We start from the raw sequence: 22,456 nt of genomic DNA on the forward strand, positions 1-22,456 counted from the left end.
TCAGTTGTTATATACGAGCACCTTCACATCAAGAATGTTTACAAATGGCGGGTGCTCAAACTTATCCGAAGTGGCTTTTAGCTTGTAAACAACACATTACCGATTCTAAGGTAAAGATACGAAAACGGCCATTTTAAAAAGTATTGGAAATTTAAATATTGTAGCTACCATGTACAGTTCTGAAAAAAATGGTGCAACAGTGCATTTTTCTTTCCAAGTCCACGAGTCAGTAGACTGTAGAGCCATAGATCTTTAGACTTTACTGGCTGTAGGCTATAATTAAAGAGATTTGCAACTAACCAAAATCTCACATTAACATGCGGCGTCAAATTATCATAACTAAAAAGGTATTGGGAATATTGAAATAAACTTTCAGTTTCCCATTTTACAAATACAATATCCACAGATGGGGTAATTGTAATTGTAATCGTTTATCAGCTGTAATTGATTACATTTGTTCAAGTAATCATTGTAATCAATCAGCCAAAAATCTGATTATGTGATTATGTGTAATTTAATCAATTACTTTTCAAAGCACTCTAATTCTGATTACATTATAATTACAATGGAAATATGAAAGCCTGAAAATGGTAATGGATAATGCATTATGTCAACAACAAAAAAGAGTAAAATGATTGTTAATCATTCAATGCTTCATTGTGTAAATTTTTCATTTGTTTTTTCTTCTTATTTTTGTGTAGATATTACAAAATGTTAATTCAATACTAACCAGTAAAAAAAAATCTAATTACTCTAATGAAAAAATGTGTGTAAGAGCTATCAAAAGATCTTATACAATTGTTTTAATGAATTTGATACGAAGTACAAAAGTAAAACCTAAGGGTATCAGAGTTCTAGGATTCATATTTCTCGATACCCAGGGCAAGTTAGGTACTTAGTTACACTTTCCTGTGGCAAGTTGAATATTTCATATGCTGCAAGGATTTGTTTTGTTAGGAAAGCAGTCATTGACTGTGGGAAAGTTGGTTTTATATGGATTTTTCCTGAGGAAACTTCAATTTCTGAAAAATCCTAGAACACTGGGTATATTAAATTTTATCCTCTGAGAGTCTCATTGCAAATGCCCTGGGCTAGAAAGGGAAAATATTCCGATCAGACCGATGCAGACTTAAATTTAAAACATTTCCAAGATTAATGATGATCAACTGCAATGGTTCTTAAAAATTTAAGTGAAAGTCATATATCGTTATAATTAACTTGTATATATTTTATAGACCTATGTGGTTTAATAAATTGGTGAAGGTTGATGTTCTACTATACTTAAAAAATAATATTACCTATTAAATTCAAAGAATTTTAGGCCTTATGAATGATACAAATAACGTAAACAAAATGTTCCAAACCTTTCAATTAATTCATAGTTTTTTGCAAATTCATTGTAATCAGATGTAATCATGATAACTTGCCAATGTAATCATTAATTTAATTTAATCATACATTTGACAAAGTAATTGTAATTTAATCAATTACATTGGAAGTAATCAGACACATCTCTGACGATATCTTAACCTCATGTTCATATCACATTTTTCTTTCTACCAAAACGAACAAGAAAGAAGTATTGAAAAAAATTTGCCTACCCCCAAAAATGAAAATAATTCAAAATTAAATTAAATATTTTCACATTAACCTATCACAACTTTTTAGACTTATAATTGAATAAAATCTTCAGTTTCCCTTTTATATTTCTTCTGGGTGTCTGCTGCAATATATTTCAGACCATTTCATCCTAAGAGGAAAAAGTAGTTTAATAAATAAGTGGAAAGGTTGGAGAATCATGTTCTCTGCTGCGAGATAATTGTATCTATTAATTGGCTACTTAATATGTTTTATCTCTTTAATTATAGGTCTCTGGTAGAGCACTTGAAGCTGAAGTTTTCCTTGTCTGGTTTTTGTCCCTGGATTGCATTCTTTTGATTAATGCTAGAATCTTGGTTCCCTTTATTACTATTTACCTTCAAGTTTTTAATCAAATTAAGTTTTCTTTTGTAGGAATGGGACAGCTTCTTGAAGGAATTACATGATGCCATTCAACAACAACTAACACAGAGCCATGTGCAGTACTTCACTGATTTGTCTGAACCAGAGAAGGAGCTTTTCATGGAAAGGGCCACCATGGCAATAAAGGGAGGTGAGTTAAACTTGCATACATGTACGTGGACGATGCCATTCCATGATTAAAAGTAAATTAGGGAGCGATCATTTGATATCTATGGGAGGGCTAGGATTAAAATTTCAATCCTGCCTTTTTATACTGAGTGAAATTAGATACTGGATTTTTTTTTATTTGTGTACATCTTTTTCTTTCGAAATTAACCATAAATTTTAAAGCCTAAATCTGCATGCTGCATTTTTTTTTCAGAACCCGCACTGTCCCGACTGGATTGGTGCGTCCTGCCTTTTTATTTCAAATGTATTGCTAGGCCCCATAAAAAGCAAATGGTTGCTCCTTTAGCACATGTATAGTTTCTGTTTCCTACATACATGTACAAAATATTATCCTTTACCATTGTACTTCGTCCAATTAAATAGAAATAGCAATACAATAGGTAAAACGAAAGGTACTGTGAAAGTACTAAATTCATGGATTAGGGATGAAACACAATTTCGTGGATTCTTGAATTTGTGGTTTTGAGGTTTGAAATATACACATCAATTGAAATCTCCTTTTCTTTGGGAACCAAATTTTGTTGCGTGGCCTACCCACGAAAACCACCAAAATTGGTACCCTACGAACAGTAGTACTTTCATTCACAGTAATCCATTTGACAAAACCATTTTAGAACACATTAAAGACAAAACATATTGAACAACACAAATCTAAAAGTACTTGTAAGTACAAACTAAAAAGTGGACACCACTGAAAATTGGTTATCATTTTTATTGGTATATGCTATATGTTGTACATGATATGAGTTCAGGTTTCTTATGTCCTGCAAACAGAAGGGAATTATAGCAACATAGTCTACAATTCCATGTACCTGTTTGTAAGTCACAATTCATATTTAGTTTTCTATTGGAAGCTTATTCACATTATCATAAAGGTTAAAGTACATACATTTTAATGGATGTTTCCAGAAATATTAGCAGTCTTATATACATGTATGACAAATGTTTTAGTTAGGGTTGTCATTGCTCCTTTTCAGGGTCTATATACAACAACTTGTGTAAGAAAGTATCTGTGATAACTGACCAGAGTTTAAATGAAGATGTCTCCAGGCAGTTACTAGAAGAATCTCCCATGGACACCAAAACAGACTTAATAATAGAGAGTGCAGAGGAAGGGGCATTAAGTCTGTTAAAGAAATGGCCTGACATGAAAAATAAGTTATACATCTGTCTGAATCAACCTCTACCTTTACATATAAGACAGCTTACATGGAGATTATACCTCTCCAATACCAGGGGTAAGGTTACAATGCTTCAATGCCCTATTATCTTTTTTATGCTTGTAGCATGTTTTTCTAGCAGTTGTAAGTAGCATGGTAAACAAAAGTTTGTAATTCTTATTATTTTAAAAATTCCTCAAATTTTTGAGTGAGTAGATTTAAGGACTGCTGATTCATCTTTTAGTCCATTCACTATGCCTTATATGCATGTATTGAAACTTTTTTGCTGTGTAGAATGAATTGGTTTAATGTTTGTCTTTATGGAAGGAAACTCCCTTTTCAAATTTCTCCCTTCAGGGTTATTTGACCTTAACCTTAAAAAAAATCATGCTTTAACTCAACAGTTTATTTTCAATTTACAAGCATTCTTGTTGCTTTGAAGACAAGAAAATAGTTCACTTAGAATTCAAGTAATCAAATTCACTTATAGAAACTAGTTTAAATATAGAAATTATACGTTTATTCCTTCACCTCAGTTCTCCAGCTGTATATTGACAGAGAGCAACTATTATATGGCAGATAATTTTCACGGATGCCAAATTTTGCTATTTTACTCTATGAATAAGAGTATTAAATGTTCAGGGTCTTTATTTTTCGAGTCTTCAGATTTAATGGAATCAAAATTATATCAGGGAGGAAACTCACTCAAATTCTAGCCAGTCTTGAGTACAATTTTTCAATACATTTACTATTTTTGCTAAAATTAGCCAGCCCTGCCAAAAAAATAGCCCGTCTCAGGCTGGCGGGCAGGCTACTATTTCTAACTCTGATTATATGAAAAAAAAATCTTGACTAAAACTTGGCAAGCTTTTATTTTTGCAATTTCCCAAACCTTGCAAATATAGCAAACAAAGAACCTCACGAAAATTTCCTGCTGTATTGTATGTGGAATTATACTTACGAATTAATCTTATGGTGAAAGAAATCTTTTCAGAGGAGTATTTTTCTTAATATCATAAGAGTAGATTAGTTGAGTTTTTTTCATTGATTTAGCATGATTTTACAGAGTATAGCTATTCTGGTAGGTAGATTACAGATTGTATGTGTCACCACATCAAATAGGGGGCTGCTTTCACATTTGTCAAGTTCAATGCTATGTTTAGTGGGAATTGAATTCACCAGTGTCTCTCTGTTTTGCATAGGGGCTGCTTTCTTGTTTGTGCAGTTCAAGTTCATTGCTATGTTTGCTGAGATCTGCATTCACCATTGTCAGGTCTCTCACTTTTTTAAATGGGAGCTGCTTTCACATTCGTCAAGTTCATTGCTAGAGAACTGAATTCACAATTGTCCAGTTTCTCACAATGTTATATAGGGGCTGCTTTCAATATGTCTAATTTCTTGCTATGTTTAGTTGTAACTTAATTCATGACTGTCCATTATCTAATTAACAGTTAATTAGTTAAAGGAAATATTATTCCTTCTACTTATTTACGATTTTGATATCTAATTGGAGCAATATTGAATATTTGTAACATTTCACCTCATAGTATGTCAGAAATGTAAAGAATCACTTGCCCTTATCACCAGCATCAGTTAACATGTTGCATCACTACAAGAACATTGACAAACTATGTCCACACAACAACCTGATCATATTAAAACTGAATTCTTAATTCTTTCATTGGGGAACTTAAGGCTTCAGTTATACATTTTCAGCTTATTCACCTTTATATACATGTGTTATACATTTATAAGATGTATCTGTTTTCTAAAAGCACTTGATCATCTGAGAAAGGTCTTTTAATACAATAAGGTTGTCATGCACATATTAATCATGCAGTCAAATTTACTCAGTTTGCAAATTACGATGCAACCTTCATTTTCAAAAGTTGGCAGGTAAGCAATAAGAACACAAATTACTGACTTAAGACAAACATACAAAATCAATGTCCCTTTTTTTCTGTTGAAAAAAAAGTGCTACACGTTAAAGTGCCCTCTTCCCTGCACCCCTCTAATTTCAAATCCTAGCTAGAACACTGTAACTTAAATCAGAGTCTGCTTTCACATGTATCTATTTCATTGCTATGTACAGTCAGAAGTGTATTTACCACTGTCCAGTATCTCACTATATTCAGTTTGAAATGCTTTACATTTACTTAAAAAAAAAAAATGGTTTATGGTAATCTCAGATACCATGTACATGTCTTTACATTACTAATATTTTCAATGGCGGACTATTCATGCAATTTTTTATTAAGAAGGTAGTATGTATATTAACTAAATAAATCCTGCGTTCTTGAACAGTATTTTGTAGAACTTATCTTACCTCATTGTCTTTGTTACAATATACATAGTATTGCTAGCTTTTTGCACTGCTTACACACATATCAGGCTTTAAGGGCTTTACAGGTACTTTATATTTTAACCACATTTTATTTACTTGTAAGATATACTGTTTTTATTCCACTGGTAATGGGTAGTGTTATATGTTTCCATAAATCGTTTTGAGAATTTATTAGGATAATAATTATACCATGTAAACAAACTCATGAGGTAAAAAGGAATCACCTTGTCTGTCCATGTGCATTGAAAGCACAACATCTCCAAAACTGTTCAATGGATCTGATGAAACTGTATTTGGCAATTGGTCATCAAATGTAGTTGCATGTGCATGAAGAAGTTCTGCCATTTTAAAGGGATGTGATCCTATTCAAAGATTTTGTGTTAAAAAGAGTTCAAAGGATTTAATGGAATTTGAAAGTTGGACATCATGTGCAGATAAAGTTTATTTTCTATTTTTTTCTTCAATTTGCAAGAAGTTTTGTAAATGTTGCTACTCATGGCCTAAGGAAAAATGATTGGAAAGGATTTACCATGTTAGAGATGAGTCGGGGATTAATAGTATCACTTCTGAAGAGTAAAGGACTTTTAAATATATTGAGGTTATTTCAAATAGACCGAAAAAAATATAACAGTCATTCCTTATAATTTGAAACAAGTAAATCATTAAAAAGGTTTGATGATGTCACTGTCATTACAAAATTTGGTATATGAGATGATGGATGAAACTTTTTTTTTAATTAATTTATATTTAATTATCATACCATAATTTACTTTTCTAGTTCGGAAGCAGTATATTGACCAGCTGAATGCTAATCCAAGAGCAGCCATATCTATGTATGATTATGATATATCACAGAAGTGTGAGACATTAATCAATACAGAGCCAACATTTACTGATCTAAAGGGATCCGTTGGTAAGTTAAACTGAGCCAACATTTACTGATCTAAATGGATCTGTTGGTAAGTTAAACTGAGCCTATGTTTACTGATCTAAAGGGATCTGTTGGTAAGTTAAACTGAGCCTATGTTTACTGATCTAAAGGGATCTGTTGGTAAGTTAAACTGAGCCTATGTTTACTGATCTAAGGGGATTTGTTGGTAAGTTAAACTGAGCCTATGTTTACTGATCTAAAGGGATCTGTTGGTAAGTTAAACTGAGCCTATGTTTACTGATCTAAAGGGATCTGTTGGTAAGTTAAACTGAGCCTATGTTTACTGATCTAAATGGATCTGTTGGTAAGTTAAACTGAGCCTATGTTTACTGATTTAAAAGATGAGTTCAGTTTCAACATTTACTGCTGTTTGAAGGATCTTTTGGCAGTTAAGTTTTGATTAACAATGACTACATATCTGTTGATAAATATTTGTTAAAAAAAGTGACAAAACATTATTTTGGGAAGAGTTTCCTCCCTAGTTGAATTGAAAATCCTGTAGGAAATTAAAAAAAAAATTATTTTGAAGTTTTCAATGTAGTGATTTTGGTGGATTCTTTTCTGTTTGTTTAAGGATATATACCATGGCTAAAGATTTTAAATATTTTCTTTTGTGATTAGTTTGTGGTCAAAATTTATTTGGACTCTACCACAAAATAGATTATTTGACCTTAGTACAGACTTAGCAATACAACAGTCCAAGATATTAGAAGTAGAAAATTTGTATGGAACTGTCCTTAGGAGCAAAGTGGGTTTTCAAAATATTTATGTATGTACATTTGTAATGTGTATTTTCAGGGATATTTTACGGGATGAAAGCTACATTATCCTACTACCATTCTAGTCTAAAGACAAAGAATAGATTACGGGATGTAGAACATCTACTTGCTGTGCCATTTCTAGATGTAGCTTCCACTAATATATCTAGGTAAAAGTCAGTTCTGTTTAATGAGGTAGACCTAGGGTAAGGGACACAACTTTTACAAATCACTGGAACGATTACATATACCATTTTACATCAATCTTATGTAAGCATCAAAGTAACTTGGACTGATTTCATTATGTTTCAAATGAAAGCTTGAAAGACTTTAGTGAAATTGAATGTGATACAAACATATCACTGATTTCATGAGTTATGTCCCTTACCCTAGATCTACCTCATTAAATTTTGGAAAAAATACTGAAGCATGAAATATAGGACAATGCAGAGACATCACAATCCAGATACATGGCCTAACCATAAAAACAGGAAACAGAGGCAATCTACATATACAATTCAGTAGACAGAATAAAATGCAATTACACATTAAGAAAGCAAAACAGCACCAAACAATTTTTTTTAGAAACTAATCCATTTTTTAAGAGGTTTAACTGCTACAATAACAAAATTTCTTTCACCTTGAATTTTAATATTAATTAGGTAATCAACTGACAGCAACCATAGGAATAATGTTTTTGGGTTATCATATTTTGTTTCATTTTTAATGATAGCCATATTAGTTTCTCCATAATTTGAATGATGATAATCATTTGCAAAATTGTGATCATAATTATTTGTCATTTTATTATATCATATTCCACATTTCACAAGTTAATCTGAGATTCAAAATGATGGTGCAAATATTCAAATTGCTTACTTAAGATTACAAGAAAAATATTTGAAAATTGTTTTTTGGTGTTTTATTTTACAGACGTGAACCACCTCCTGGAAGAATTGTGGCCCTTTTAGTAGAAGAATACATCACATTCCTAGGCAGTAGACCAGGATTTGTTGTGGACTCAGGAACTGATGTAAGTCTTATGAAGTCCTCTTGTATGTACCAACGTCTACACTTATCACTATCACATGGATGGATAATAATTGTAGAATTCTGCATAATGACCCCTGACCTATATATGGTTTACTAACATTATCCCATCATCCTCTCTGCAAAGAAGGAAATGCTTTTGGGACCCTTAATTGACCAGTTTCCATAATGGTATCACTTCCCTAAAGCTTGCAGAGCTTGCCGAAACTACACAGACTTTTTGTATTGCGCTAGAACTCTAACAAATAGGTTTCTGGAACAGGGTTATGTTGCTACAAGATTGAAGTCATCACTATAGAAGTTTTATGGTCCTCATCATGAACTCATGGATTGTTATGGTGTATCCATCTGCAACATGAAAACTGATTTATTCAACGGGTCATGGTTTTCCTTTCCTTGTTTGTCTACCCCGTACTTGACTTTTTATGAGCAACTCACCAGGTGTTTCTAGAAAAGCAGAGGATGCTTACCCTACCGGTTCACCTGGTCCCTGCTCCCAGTTTTTAGTGGAGTCCGAGTTGCTCATTTGCTTTTGTTACTTTGTATGTATGATTTTAGTTACATTATGTTCTTTGTTGTGTATGTTTGTTTTCCATGTCTGGTCTTTGTCCCTGGATTGCATTCTTTTGATTACCACTATAACCTTCTTTCCCTTGATTACTCTTTCCTAAACAATTCATTAATTAATCATCACTAAAATATGCTTTAAAGGTCAAGCCTAAAAGTTCTGAGGAACAAGTAAAAAGACTGGAATAAACATTTTTCTTTTCAAAATGACATATCATAGGTATATCTGACAAGATAGACCAAGGTTTTGTATATATTTTGATTTTAGAGTGTTTCAGATCCTCCTGTGTCATAATATAAATAGATTTTATTTTCATTATTATTGAAATCCTTCGGGATGATGGTTGAAAATTCACTGCCCTTTATCATTGTAATAGAAGTTCAATGTTAACAGTTACTTTGTTTATCACTGAAAAGAAAAGGTCTATAGAGTTTTTTTTACAAATTTTTACACCACAGATACATTTAAACATGTTTTTTAGTAACATTAAAATTATTTCAAATGTATTCTAAACTGTCAAATGATTTTAAAAGGAACAAGTTAATGTTTGGACTGTTTCAGGCACATAATGATGAAGTATCAGCGTTTATAGATAAAGTTGCTAAAATGTTACAGAGAAGACATCCTGATGTTTCTAAACTTATTACAGATAAATTTGTACCTGTTAAAGGTATTTACTCTGTTTGCTTTTAATTTTCATTGTAAACAACAATTTTCAACCTTTATATGTTTCCCTATTGAGTTGCATGTCTTTATACAACAGCAAAAAAAAATTTGGTTGTATAATGGTATCACCCTGTTGTTGTTGTTGGTGTCCATTAATTTTGTTTATGAAAGGATAACTTGAATGTTTTTGAAAGTTTTCCCTGTTCCTTTGGATATGGCAGAAGGTTCCTTACTTTTTTAAGGTCTTTGCCCCACCTCTATTGAAAATAAGGGGCTAAAAAAGGTATTATTATCATTAGGCACATTCCATTTTTATACTGAGGAGGGACTGGGATTTAAAAAAAAATAAAATTGAAGTTATTCCAAATTTGAGCAAAAATTTTTTTTACTCAGCCATGGACAGAAAAAAAAATTATGATTCAAAATTCCACCATTACTTAACAATGTAGATTTTTAATAAAAATTTTATGTCTGGCTGCACTGAAAAAAAAATTGTGCTTACTCAAAAAACAAAATTCTAACTCAAAATAAAATCCTAGGCCCCTCCTCGAGAAGAAAATGGTCTGTGCCTTAGAATAGATAGAACAAAATTATAAACATTTCATTTTGGTAGGGTCTTTTTCTGACTAAGGGCAGTCCATATTCTAAATCTTGTATGGAATATAATTTTTTTGACAGAGAAGATTGTGGCTACAGAGACAGGTGGATATGCCTTATTAACAGAGGGTCTCATGACCTTGATAAGACCAATGATTAGAAGCATGTTTGTCAGTAAGTAGTAAAACTAGTAAGCTGCCGTGGCAGTGTTCTAGGATTTTTCAGAAATTGAGGTTGCCTCAGGAAAAATCCATATAAAATCAACTTTTCCACAGTCAATGATTGCTTTCCTAACAAACAAATCCTAACAGCATATGAAGTTTTCAACTTGCCACGGGAAAGTGTAACTAAGTACCTAAATTTCCCAGACCTAAATTTCACTTGCCCCGGGTAACGGGAAATAGGAATCGTAGAACACTGCATGGTATATTTATAAATAACAAGTCGGCAAATTTAATATGATTTTATGTTTAAGTTTATGACATTTTAGTTGTTTTACTCCTATCTTACTTTGTATTAGTTTGTTTATATACTTAAATGATGTTAAAAACAAAAACATAGCTACATCATATTCATTAATGGATAGTCAGACAGTGCCAACCATTGTACTGTGAAAGTACTATTGTTCGTGGTATACCAATTTTCATGGTTTTTGTGGTTGGGCCAAACCTCAAAATTTGGTTCCAAACGAAAAGGAGATTTCCTTTCAGGGGTTCAGTGGAAACCTTAAAACTACGAATTCAAGAATCCACAAACTTGTGTTTCTTCCCTAATCCATGAAAAATGGTATCCAAGAATTAAAGTACTTTCACAGTAAATCATTCTTGAATGGGTGTTTCATCATAAACCTGTGATTTTGTGCAACCTTTCTTCACTCTTTATCAATTGTACCTCATTTTAAAGCTATGACCTCTCTGTGTTCTAATTTACAGCCTATCTGAAGATGGACACATTGCTATACATATGGGACCAGTATATGATAGGAGTAGATACACCAGGATTTAACAATGAGTGGTTAGCCATAGCAACTGTTACTTTATTAGGCCTTGTCAAGGAAAAACTTAAGGATGCTACCTCTGTAAGTATATGGGTTATGGTAAAAATGTGGGAAACTTTGTTACTTTAATCATGACAGTCAATATTTGGCATTCCCAGGACAAGTCAGCTCTGTTCTTTGATTTTTATTACAATGACAAGATTGAGTTTTTTTGGTCGTGGTAATAACAGCATCCAATAAAGAAAACAAATGAACATCTGTATTGATGCCTCACCAGTGTGAGTCAATGCTTCTTAACATAGGAAGGAATAAATGTCATAATGGCAAAGACAGTACCTGGTGTTATTAAAAAAAACATCAACTTGTTGGCCTACCACAATAGCAACAATAATATTGTGTGCCTTATTTTTTTTCAATGATATATTATCACTGCTTTTAAACTCAAGACTGAAGACAAACCAAACTCCCACACATTAATATTTTACAACTTTCCATATGTATAAGGATAAATACAGTGAATACTGATTGAATTAAAATCAGAATTAACCTGTAACCCAATTCAAATTTGTATAGACTAATTAATGTCTGCGTTCCTTTTCTTATTGTTCTTTCTCACTACACTGTTAAAAAACTTACATTTCTCTTCTGAATTTAGAAAATTCCCTTTAGAGAGCATTTAATAGGTTGACCATGTCTACATGCATTTTATGAATTTTTAGATGATTGATATGCTAGTTTTTTTTTCTTTTTTCAGCCTGCACACTTGGAAAAGATACTTAAGGTAGAAAGCAGTAAAATTACTGTGCCACAGTTCCAATATGAGGTAAAAATTTAATGAAATGTTTGGCTTAATGAAATATACAACAGTGGTCTAATTCAGAAACTGTATGGCATTCTGGGATTGCTATTGTTAATGAAGTTCCTGATTGGTGACAACGAGTACTGTGACAATTCAACATTGTTTACAGAATTTCTGAATTGGTCCATTTCAAACACTGATAATTTTATAATTATAATTTCCATGTATAGGACCACTTTATTCTAACACATGTATTATGAAGACATCTGGCATTCTGCAATTTGTATTTATACAAACATTTACTCCCCACTACCATACTTACATATGGTGTTAATGATTCTTATATTCATTTAGTTTTGAAATGGTTTTAATTGCATTGCAACAAGTAAAAATCCACAATGTTTCTTTTCTTTCATTAATTTCTCATTGTTTTTTATTTAAAAAAGGTAGTTTTTTAATAATCTTAATGTTATTCATATGACAGAATTTTGTATCTGTTTCAGATAAAGTTACATTATTACAAAGATTTATTTTCCCTTCTTACAAAAGATCAGAAAGCTGCCATGCCAATATTAGATCCCACTCAAGGTTTGTATGTTAGTAAAAATCTTAATAGCTTTAAATTTAAGCAAATAGAAAACTGCCAGCTCATTAGATATAATAGTACCTAGTTACAACTAAATAAACATCCTGGCATCTTTGGACAGCAAATTGCTAAAGTCAGCATTTTGTGTTAGGTAAGACAATTAATATTCAAAATTAAACTTAAATTAAAGAGGTGTACCAATATTATTTTTTTGTTAAAATGTTTTGTGATCTGATTGTTAAAGATTTCTGTGGAGTAAGTACATGTATTTGAGGAAATCTTCATATTGAGATTTCTTATGAAACTGACCATGAACTTTTTACAGTTGATTGATAGATACTGATTTGTTCATCAGATGTATATACAATATAGGTACATTGTCGAAAATTATTGAAGATATGTGATGAGGCAACAGAACAGGTAAGAAATGCGAGACATACGCCGAGCTATTTCCCCCGTTCCAAGCTGAATACACATATCTTCAATAATTTTCGACAATGTACCTATATTGTTTTTATCCTGTTATATTAATAGTTTGGTGCGTGTGTACATTTTTAAAATAAAATTTTAAAATGCATATCCCCTTGAGGAGCCGCGATCGTTAAACCCGAAGAAAAAAATTAATACGCATGGCGCATGACTCAGTAAACATTGAAATTCAATCCACACCATATAATCCATCAAAGCTGTTTGAAGAAAATAAGCAATGTATCAAAATTTATTTAATTCCAAGAGACAAATAAGTAAAATGAACAATAAACACAAATATTTTGAATATTGTAAAGTCGATTTTAAGAACATTAAAGTTTTGAATTTCGCAAGGAAGGTGGAAGCTGACTTGTTTCTGTTTGGTATATGGCAGTAGAGTTCAGGGGTGAAATTTGTGCACTAGTTTCTTTGGGATTTGAAATATTTGTTTGAGATTTTTGAAGAAGAGGAGGCAGTTGTATGGGCAGATCTATAATGTAGTGTTCCTCTGATTCATTATCTTGGGGTTTGGGCAGTAATAAATCCAAGACCATAACAGTTTCCTGGTCATTTGTCTCTTCAAGAGTTTTATCATATTGTAATGCTTCAATTTCTTTAACTGGGGACCAGTTTATGTAAATTGTGACGGACACTCTGGCTCCGAGTCCGACATGACTGAAATGACGGGAAGTCATCTGCAAACTGATAATGAATCAAATTTGAACGAGATTTGGGATTTGCCATATATATGACCGTGAAAAAAATACAAACAAAATCATTATTTGGTTTACATATAATCTTTTATTTCATTCAGGTGAAAACAAAGCAAAATAGCAAAAAAAGAGATTAACCAGATACGCAATCACAATTTGTTTATATTGTATCTATGGTGGCGGCCATGATTAATTTAAGCATACCAGAAAAAAGTAGTTCCGCCGATCACGTGAGTGGGAGGAGCCAGAAAGTCGATAACCTGCTAATGTACGTATACAGCAAAAAAATAACCATATACCTTTTTTCATAAATAACCTCATTGCAGGATAAATGATACTATCAGTAATTTGTCATTATTTAATACAGCTCAACATCCTCCATGGAGACATTGGTACAATGATGTTATACCACCTCATACTAAACCTCAAGACAGGAGGAAAGCTAGAGAGGAGAGGGAAGCTGAGAGGGAGAGGTATAAACTAGAGTGTTTTGCTGTTATACATGTATCATTAAGATGTGTATTAAATCCTGTAACAGTTCACATGTTTTTTTTTTTCAACTTGGTTTTTTCAACAAGGAAAGAAATATGTTTTGTTGGTGTTGTTTGTTTGTTTTTATTTTTTTGTTAATAAAAGAGAGAATGATTAATGTCTTGATATTATTACCGGAACTCATGCACTCATGATTCTAATAATCTTCATAGGTTACTACAACAACAGAAAGATTTAGAGACAGCAAAGAAAGAACAAGACCAAAGAGAAAGAAGGTATATTTTTGAGATACTAAATTTACATGTTGAACAGGTCTACACTTTTCTTACTCTCTATTTAGATACTTTAGAAGACATATCTTCTTTTTATGATTTATTTTATACATTGCATCCATTACTCTTGGTTCTATGATTCTCCCATCAGTTAGTAAGCCTTCTCTTTTGTGTATGCTTATTTCAGTCATGTGACCCCTCCCCCTATTCAAGTTGATTTGTATCTTGTGGATAAAAAGCGGTTAAAAAGATTTGAAGTACATTATATTTCATTTTATTCAGTCCAAAGTTTAAAAGTACCTAAGGATTTTGCCTGACAGTTGAATGTAATGTTATTACCATGCAATAATAGGTGAATTTATGTATACTCTCACTCCAAAGGAGAGGGAGATAAGCTGTTTAAATTTGTCCATGCTGCCGTAACAATTTTTTCGTCACAGTTTTCCCATCACAGCAGCATTAAATTTGAACACATTCTTCCTATAGGTATGCCATATGGTGGGAACCATTTTTGGAAAATTTTGAACCCAACTTCTTGTTCATGTTGTTTACAGAGGACTTTATTTGCCTTATATTGTGATTGACAGTATCACTAGTGAGCCACCACTCACAGATTTCTTGTTTTGTATCTTTTCAATGGACCAAACCGAACTGCACTCCCAATTTTATTGGAGAAATGCTGTAATCTCCATGTTAGATAGAAAGAATAGTTTTCTTGGCTCATAGATTAAAGAAAGTCATTATTTTATTATAAGAAAAATCACCCATAGTTCATTCCAAATGAATTAATTGAAAGTGCTGTAATCACCACTTAACAGATGAAGAAACTGTTTCTCATACATTTTTAAATGCTTGCAGTGCACTAGAATCATCTGTTATTCCTTCCCAAACAGTTAGGGGAAGTACTAAATTAAATTCAAGGGATGGCAATCACACAAAGTAAGATACATGCTGTCTAACATTAAAGGCAATGGAATGAATAATGATTTGTTGTATTATTACTGAATGAGTTAACAAATAACATCATTGATTAAGGAAGCTCGGTTGTTGTTTATTGTGTTTGGTCTACGTCTTTATGTTTTAAAGTTTTATGTCATGTTTCTATATTTACATTTGTTTATGTCTTGTTCCTTGTTTTAAAAAGTATAAATTAACGCTATTTTTTCTGTATTTTTGGAAGTGTTGTTGTTGATTAATTTTGATAAAATATGTTTTTTTTTTCTGTGTATAATTACTGTTGCTTGGAACAAAGGTTTATTTATTGTGTGTGTTTACTGATAGTGTCTTTAGGAAATTAGAGTCTTAATGTAGGGAACAAATTGATAAAATAAAAAGTAGCAAAATGAATTGATGATAAGACAGGCATTATGGCATTAATATTTATAGCAGATCAATATTATGTAGGTTCATGTGAATATAATAGTGAAATGTGAGCAGTATCAAGAACTGTCATTAAAGAATACTGAGCATCGCGTGTAAGGCTAAGATAGACTTTCAATCAAACCAGAATAGGTATCAGACAGGCCTATAGAATTGGGTCATGGAAGTGAATTCAAATTGAAAGTAGCCTTTTACATGTTTTTGGTTTAATATTGAAATATACAATTCAAAAACAAAGGAAAAATAAATATAAAGAATTATATACAATATCTAGATCCGGTACACTGAATTATTTTATTTTAAAATTGACAACTGTTTACCTATCCTATCTCACCCCTTTCAGCTATCGTCCCTTTTTTTCTGATTTTACAAAAGTAAGAAAAATATATAAGTGTGATGCTCAGTTGTAAGCCGTACTCATATTACCTGATTAGCATACAAGAAAGACATGAAAACAAGACACCAACACAGCTGTATTGTACTGCATCTTTAATTATGCAATATTAACATTAAAATGTAGCATGATGACTTATATATATTTTTAGTACACAAATTATTTGTTTGTTTACAGGAAAAGGTAAATTTCTACAATTTTTAATGTGAAATGTATTTTGTTGACCTTGAGTTAGTAACCCAAAATTTCCTCAGTTAATATCATTTCAATTTATTCTGATGCATGTATTTATGATTTTCATTGTTGAATTAATACCAATCCTGTTGATAAGGTTATATGAATGATTGAATGGTTTTGTTTAATAATGGAGCAATTATTTTATTTGTATTTGGGGGGTAGCACAAGGATTACTTGTTTTATCTTGATTTTGATTTCATTGCATTATCTTTATTTTTCACTTTAATTTGGTAATTTAAGGGACACGACCCTTTCAAATCATTGGAGCATTTGCATTCAGCATTTTACATCAATCTCATGTAAGCATGAAAGTAACTAGGACTGATTTCATTCAGTTTCAAATGAAAGCTTGATAGGCTTTGGTGAAATTGAATATGAAATAAACATATCACAGATTTCAAGAGTTATGACCCTTACCATAGGTCTACCTCCTTAAGCCTACAGTAATTGGACCAACTACTTGACCAAAATATTTCTTTTCAGTTTGTAACATTTCTCAAATTAAACCTTAGCCCCCTAATAAAAATGGTTGCTCCCGTAATTACTGCATGATTAAAATTTCTTCCAAATTTGATAATTTATTCTTAATATATAAAAACTGTCTTTAGGTTGCTGTCTACAATGTTATTTATCTTTTAATTATATTTTCAAATTAATAATGAACATTTACTTTTGCATCTGAATCCCTTTATTCATACCCTCTATAATAATTGTATCCCTTTATTACCTCCATTCTGTGTTATATTGACAACATATGTTAAAGCATTCTCCATTATATATTACATTGACAATCCTGTGTGTCAGCCCTATATATCTTGGTGTCAGGTGGCTTACACAGTGGACTTGTCTGAAGCGAAACCCAGCATATACTTACAGTTTGGTTAAATGAAGACAACTATTAAAGTCTTTTTACAAGCTAATATTCTTTGTTTTTGTAATCTTCATTTCATAAAAGAATAAAAGATTGTCATTGTGCTACTAAATTCATATTTGCATCTCTCTGTCTAACATTATGTATAATGGTAGAACATTAATGATATTTATAATGCGAAATATCAGAACTTATTCTTTGAAATTTATTTGACTCATTGTATAACTGATTTACTTCCTTGTCTCAGCAAGGTTGTAACCTATTGAATCAGCCACCTATTTCTACCTACTTGAAAAAGGCTTGTTCCTATCACTCTTGTCTTATTGTTAGGGATGAGGAAGAGGAATTCCTCAAGTTGGCTGCAGTTGAGAGGCAGAGAGTGGAACAGGAGAGGATGGCATTACAAGATCAACTTGATGAGGTAGGTTCTAGCTATATTTATTTGTATCATAAAGTTATGGAAAATTTGCAGTGTCTGTTTATACTGAGTTTGGGTGCATTTTCAGACTGTGCATTCATCAGCTGTTTATTGTCTGTTTATTTGTTCATCTCTGACCCTTAAATTATAGGTCTGCATTTAAGGGTTCTGTTGTGGAAAAAAAATGTCATCTCATCATTCATAAGACACTTTGGTAAGACTCCTCTTTATACTAAGCATCACATACGAGACAAAAGAGACATTCAGTCGAACCAGAATAGGTATTAGATAAGTCTGCAGAAATGGGTCAGGGAAGTGAATTCAGAGTGAAAGTAGCCTGTAAATTGATTTAAAATTTAAAATATGCAATTCAAAAACCAAGCAAAATTTTTAAATATTTATTTATGGTATTTAGATCTGGTGCACTGAACTATTAAAAAAAAAATGACAACCATTTACCTATCCTATCTCGCCTCTTTCAGCAATCACCCCTGTATATAAGTGCAATGCTCGGTTTTAGGCTTACTCTTATAATTAAAAAGAGGTAGAAACAAGGGCATAGAATTGACATTAATAGCATGAACCTTGTATGTCAATAAGTAAATTTAATTAAAATTTGATCTTTTAAAGGAGAGAAGAAGAAGATTGGAGGCAGAGAAACGTCACCAGGCTGAGCTTGATCAAATGAAACTGGAGCTAGCTGCCATGAAACAAGCCAAACCAGTAAATAGTGAAGATAATCTGGTTTTAAGTGATCAGAAGCTTACATGTTTCAATATAACCATCGTCATATGTGTATCTTCTTTATAGAAGATAAGAAGCAGAGATATCCTTGCAGTAATCTAAAATAATATGAGTAAAACTTTTCAGCAGTAGTTAATTATTTGTGCAGTTCTTTCTTTTTGATCCTGTGTAAACCAATTATTTTGTAATTGTAACATGTGATTTCTTCTCTTTTACTAAGATAATACTTATATATTATCTTGAATATTTCAGCCATCAAGAGCTCCATCAGTTTACAGTATGTCATCTAACATAAGGTGAGTAAAACCTACTGATTAACTTACATTCATAGACCATTTATACAATAACTCCAGATACCAATCGTTCAGTTGTAGAATGCTGGTCAAAGTTCAGGAAGGGTTTGGTTCGATCATCTTTTGAAGTTATTGTTTCACTACTTAAATATTAGCTTCTAGTCTGTCATGTGTCTCAAGTTGATATTACAAGATTTCCTGCAAACCATGAGCTAGCTGATTCACATTTGTGTCAAATAAATGCAAGTTAGATCCACTGGATCAATCAACATTTTCCTCATCTTGATATAAATTAAATCTTGCACACCTATAAACCACTGAATACACAAGTTTGATGGTTTAAAGTGTAGAAAAATCCTCATGTCTGTCCATTCTCCATTCACTGCATTTGTTGATATTTAACTTTAAGTCAGTTCTTAATTTTTTCAGGGATTTTCATATCAAATAAACTGAAATGTTTTCCATTTATTATGTTAAAAGGGAGATAATTCATATTAAAGGATGACCTTTTGTTTTTCAGTGAGTAGCATGCACCCTCTTTAGATATTTATGTTGAACATTTTGAAGGATAATGAATGTTGATTTATTTATGTAGTAGGTTATTGCATTTAAATTATTATTAATTAATTTTATTTATAGTTCTGTTTCTTTAAGGTGCATTAGTACTCAATTACGTAGGAAATATTCGGCATAAAATTATGTGTATTCAATACTCATTTAAAGCCAATTATTGTCATATTCCTTTTTGTTAATTTATGGTCTTCTACACCACTGAATGGAATTGAATGAAATTTTTACAGAATCTTTCTTACCTGTTCTCGTTGTACACCTATTTTAGATTTTGATCTGATTCAGTTTAGGGTTGTATTGCATTTACTAAAGTTTTTAGCTTTGTACAACTTTGTAAAATGTCTTCTTTTTATGAGCCAATAAGATCTTACTGCTAAATTGTGTTGTACTCTATGTTGAAACATGACAGTGCCATCTCTCTTTTTTCTTTTTCTTTTTCTTTATGTGTGACTGCAGTGGTGATTGTCTCATGGATAATATTTCCACATTATAGCTTCACTTTTCATCTCATTGTATCATATTTAATTTTCAGTCGCCTAATTGTTGCACCCCCACCGAGTCGAGCATCGAGGATGTCCATACAGCAACAGCCTGTTGTACCACCCCCTATTGAGGAGGCAAGAACCCCAACTCCAGCACAAACACCTAAAGAGCAGAGAGAAAAAATTGTCAAAGATTTCTTACAAAGGGCCATGGGTGGACTCAACAGAAGTAGGAGTTATACCTATATCATTACCTCCTCATTTTTCAATATTGCATTGTGTATAATTCTAGTTTCATCCCTTTAAGCGAATACTCTTGTGTGTTGGTTTAGAGTTGGTCATTCCTTCATTTGTCGATTGTAGGTTAGATATTGTTTAATAACTAGAACAGAACTTTGAATGAAAATATCTACCTTTACTCTTTGTGACAATAAATAACTGAATAAATACATATGTGATTGACATCATTATGTCATACTTGTAAATTTATATGCCAATAATGTTAAACACATTTTCATAGTAAATAATTAAGCAACAATTTTTTTTTTTTTTTTTTTTGGGGGGGGGGGGGTTGGTGGGTAATGGTTTTGTACTCATATACACATGGACTGGGTCTTTATTTATGATTATTTTATACTGAGCGTTATTCTTTTATATGACAAAAAAGACTAGAATATTGGTTTTATGTATATTATATGGTTTGGTGTTTTATCCCTACAGTTGCTCATGCTGAGCCTAAAAGCCAAGATAAAGCTGATTTAGACAGAGAAACAGAAGATTATCTCAGACAAAATGTCAGGGACATCAAAAATGCACAGGTAAATAAAACTAGATATAATAGTGACATTTCTTTTCCTTGAAATGATAATGAAAGTTATTTCTTCTTTTTAAAATTGGTTTTTTCATGCTCCATAGCAACACACATCAACTAAGGAACATACAGATTCTTAGTGTGTGTATCTTGCTGTCTGTCCATCTGCAGTAACTTAGTTGGAACATTTTAATTAATTCATTGTGTCTGAAGTGATACCTTTAACAAATCACATTCATTTGGTTTTTACAGAAAGAGATATTTGGGAAGACTTTGGCTCCAGGAGAGTTTGATAAAATGCCTGCTAAGAAACAGCAGGATAGTAGTGAAAAGATGATTAAACTGATGCAAAAATGGAGAGAGGAAAGAAGGGCAAAAGAACTGGCCAAGAAACGATAACACACAGACACACAGACAGCAGCTCCGTAGTACTAGGAACATGACATTAAAGAGAATATTCTGATATGAGTGAATGACAGTTTGTTTTATCTTTCATTTCACCATTGAACTGTTTTGCTAAATGAAGAAATGCATTGGGAACAAAATGTATGTATGCTTTCCTAATCCAGTGATATTACAGTCTATGAAGATGAAACAACGTGCATAATTCAATCTTTAACTGCTGAACTACTACAAGTTGATATTGTGTATACATTATTGGTCACAGTTTGCTGAAGTATGTGGGGAAGAAACCTTAAAGTTTAATTTGGTGAAGCCGCTAAGCATTGATAGGTTCTCTTGAAACCTTTACTCTGTCTGGACACAAACACATTGATGTCTCCCTTCTATCTTTTTATAGTCCTGTGCTATTACCCATTAGTTAGGGCTATTTTGATTAGTAACAAAATCTCAAAGTGTTATAAGCATTATTAATTTAATAAATTGTATAGATTACAGAGTTGAAAATCAAATTCTCATTTAACACTAGCTGTGGTTATTTAACCACCTATTTGTGAAAAAAATCAAGACTCAAGTTAAAGTAAGTGATTTTACTCTTCAGGTTAACCATGGATGTATGTTGTTATTAATATTCTAATCTGTGATATTTTCAATTTGTAAATTTTCCGTCCATAAATATATATGAATATGAAATGTTATTTTTGTCAGATTTTATTTTGAAGAGAAGATTAATTTTGTACCACTATTTGTTTTGAACAATTTTACATGTTCATGTGTCATGTAATAGGAAATAAATGTATACATTAATTGTGTCACTTATTAAGCTGTCAACAATCTACTGTATTATACTTCATACAAAAATCTTGAATTATGATTGGGTAATGGGTGATAAGTTATTTTAGTCTATTCCTTGCACATCCTTACTTGCCCCGCCCCCACTGAACAGTGATTTGAGGATCCATATATCACCCTGACGGCACGATATATCACCCTCAACGTCACGATATATCACCCTCGTTGTCACAATATATCACCCTCGATGTCATGATATATTACACTCTCGTATTCAGTATAATATAACACATACTGCCTGTAGTAGAGGGTGTTATGCTTTGTATCACACTCTGTAAATTTATCACCCTTGACTTTGTCTCGTGTGATATATTTACATGTGATACCACAGCGTAGCACCCACTACTACAGGCAGTATGTGTATAATATTATTGTTATTATAGTGAAGTTACTGTAGGACTTGTCCAATCTGTT

At 32.0% G+C, this 22,456-nt stretch overlaps 1 protein-coding gene across 4 annotated transcripts; it reads left to right on the top strand.

Annotated features, from left to right (window-relative positions):
* Positions 1 to 20: 20 nt before the first annotated feature.
* Positions 21 to 21,997, top strand: LOC148608285 (uncharacterized). 4 transcript variants are annotated; one of them, XM_088543753.1, is made up of 21 exons: positions 21 to 110; positions 2,014 to 2,152; positions 3,168 to 3,428; positions 4,417 to 4,431; positions 6,473 to 6,607; positions 7,424 to 7,553; positions 8,317 to 8,416; positions 9,563 to 9,671; positions 10,346 to 10,438; positions 11,197 to 11,342; positions 12,016 to 12,084; positions 12,564 to 12,648; positions 14,195 to 14,300; positions 14,532 to 14,594; positions 15,450 to 15,530; positions 17,804 to 17,894; positions 18,522 to 18,614; positions 18,888 to 18,931; positions 20,031 to 20,209; positions 20,701 to 20,798; positions 21,044 to 21,997. In XM_088543753.1, exons 1-21 carry the CDS (start codon positions 45 to 47, stop codon positions 21,188 to 21,190), a joined length of 2,250 nt encoding a protein of 749 aa, XP_088399879.1. In that variant the 5' UTR covers positions 21 to 44; the 3' UTR covers positions 21,191 to 21,997. The 4 variants fall into 4 exon arrangements, with proteins under 4 accessions (XP_088399879.1, XP_088399880.1, XP_088399881.1 ...); XM_088543754.1 differs by lacking the exon at positions 4,417 to 4,431; XM_088543755.1 differs by lacking the exon at positions 15,450 to 15,530 and having other exon boundaries at positions 21,044 to 21,332.
* Positions 21,998 to 22,456: the final 459 nt, after the last annotated feature.

Source organism: Perna viridis, chromosome 9, assembly GCF_037379345.1.
Source record: "Perna viridis isolate PV_CMFRI_1.1 ecotype Kerala chromosome 9, ASM3737934v1, whole genome shotgun sequence".
Lineage (NCBI taxonomy): Eukaryota > Metazoa > Mollusca > Bivalvia > Mytilida > Mytilidae > Perna > Perna viridis.

What these genes read in the sequence shown, in the direction of transcription:
- LOC148608285 (XM_088543753.1), top strand. Translation starts at nt 45, where the DNA reads ATGGCGGGTGCTCAAACTTATCCGAAGTGGCTTTTAGCTTGTAAACAA. An exon ending in CATGGGTGGACTCAACAGAA is followed by an intron (nt 20,210 to 20,700) that starts GTAGGAGTTATA and finishes TTATCCCTACAG; the next exon opens with TTGCTCATGCTGAGCCTAAA. An exon ending in GGGACATCAAAAATGCACAG is followed by an intron (nt 20,799 to 21,043) that starts GTAAATAAAACT and finishes TGGTTTTTACAG; the next exon opens with AAAGAGATATTTGGGAAGAC.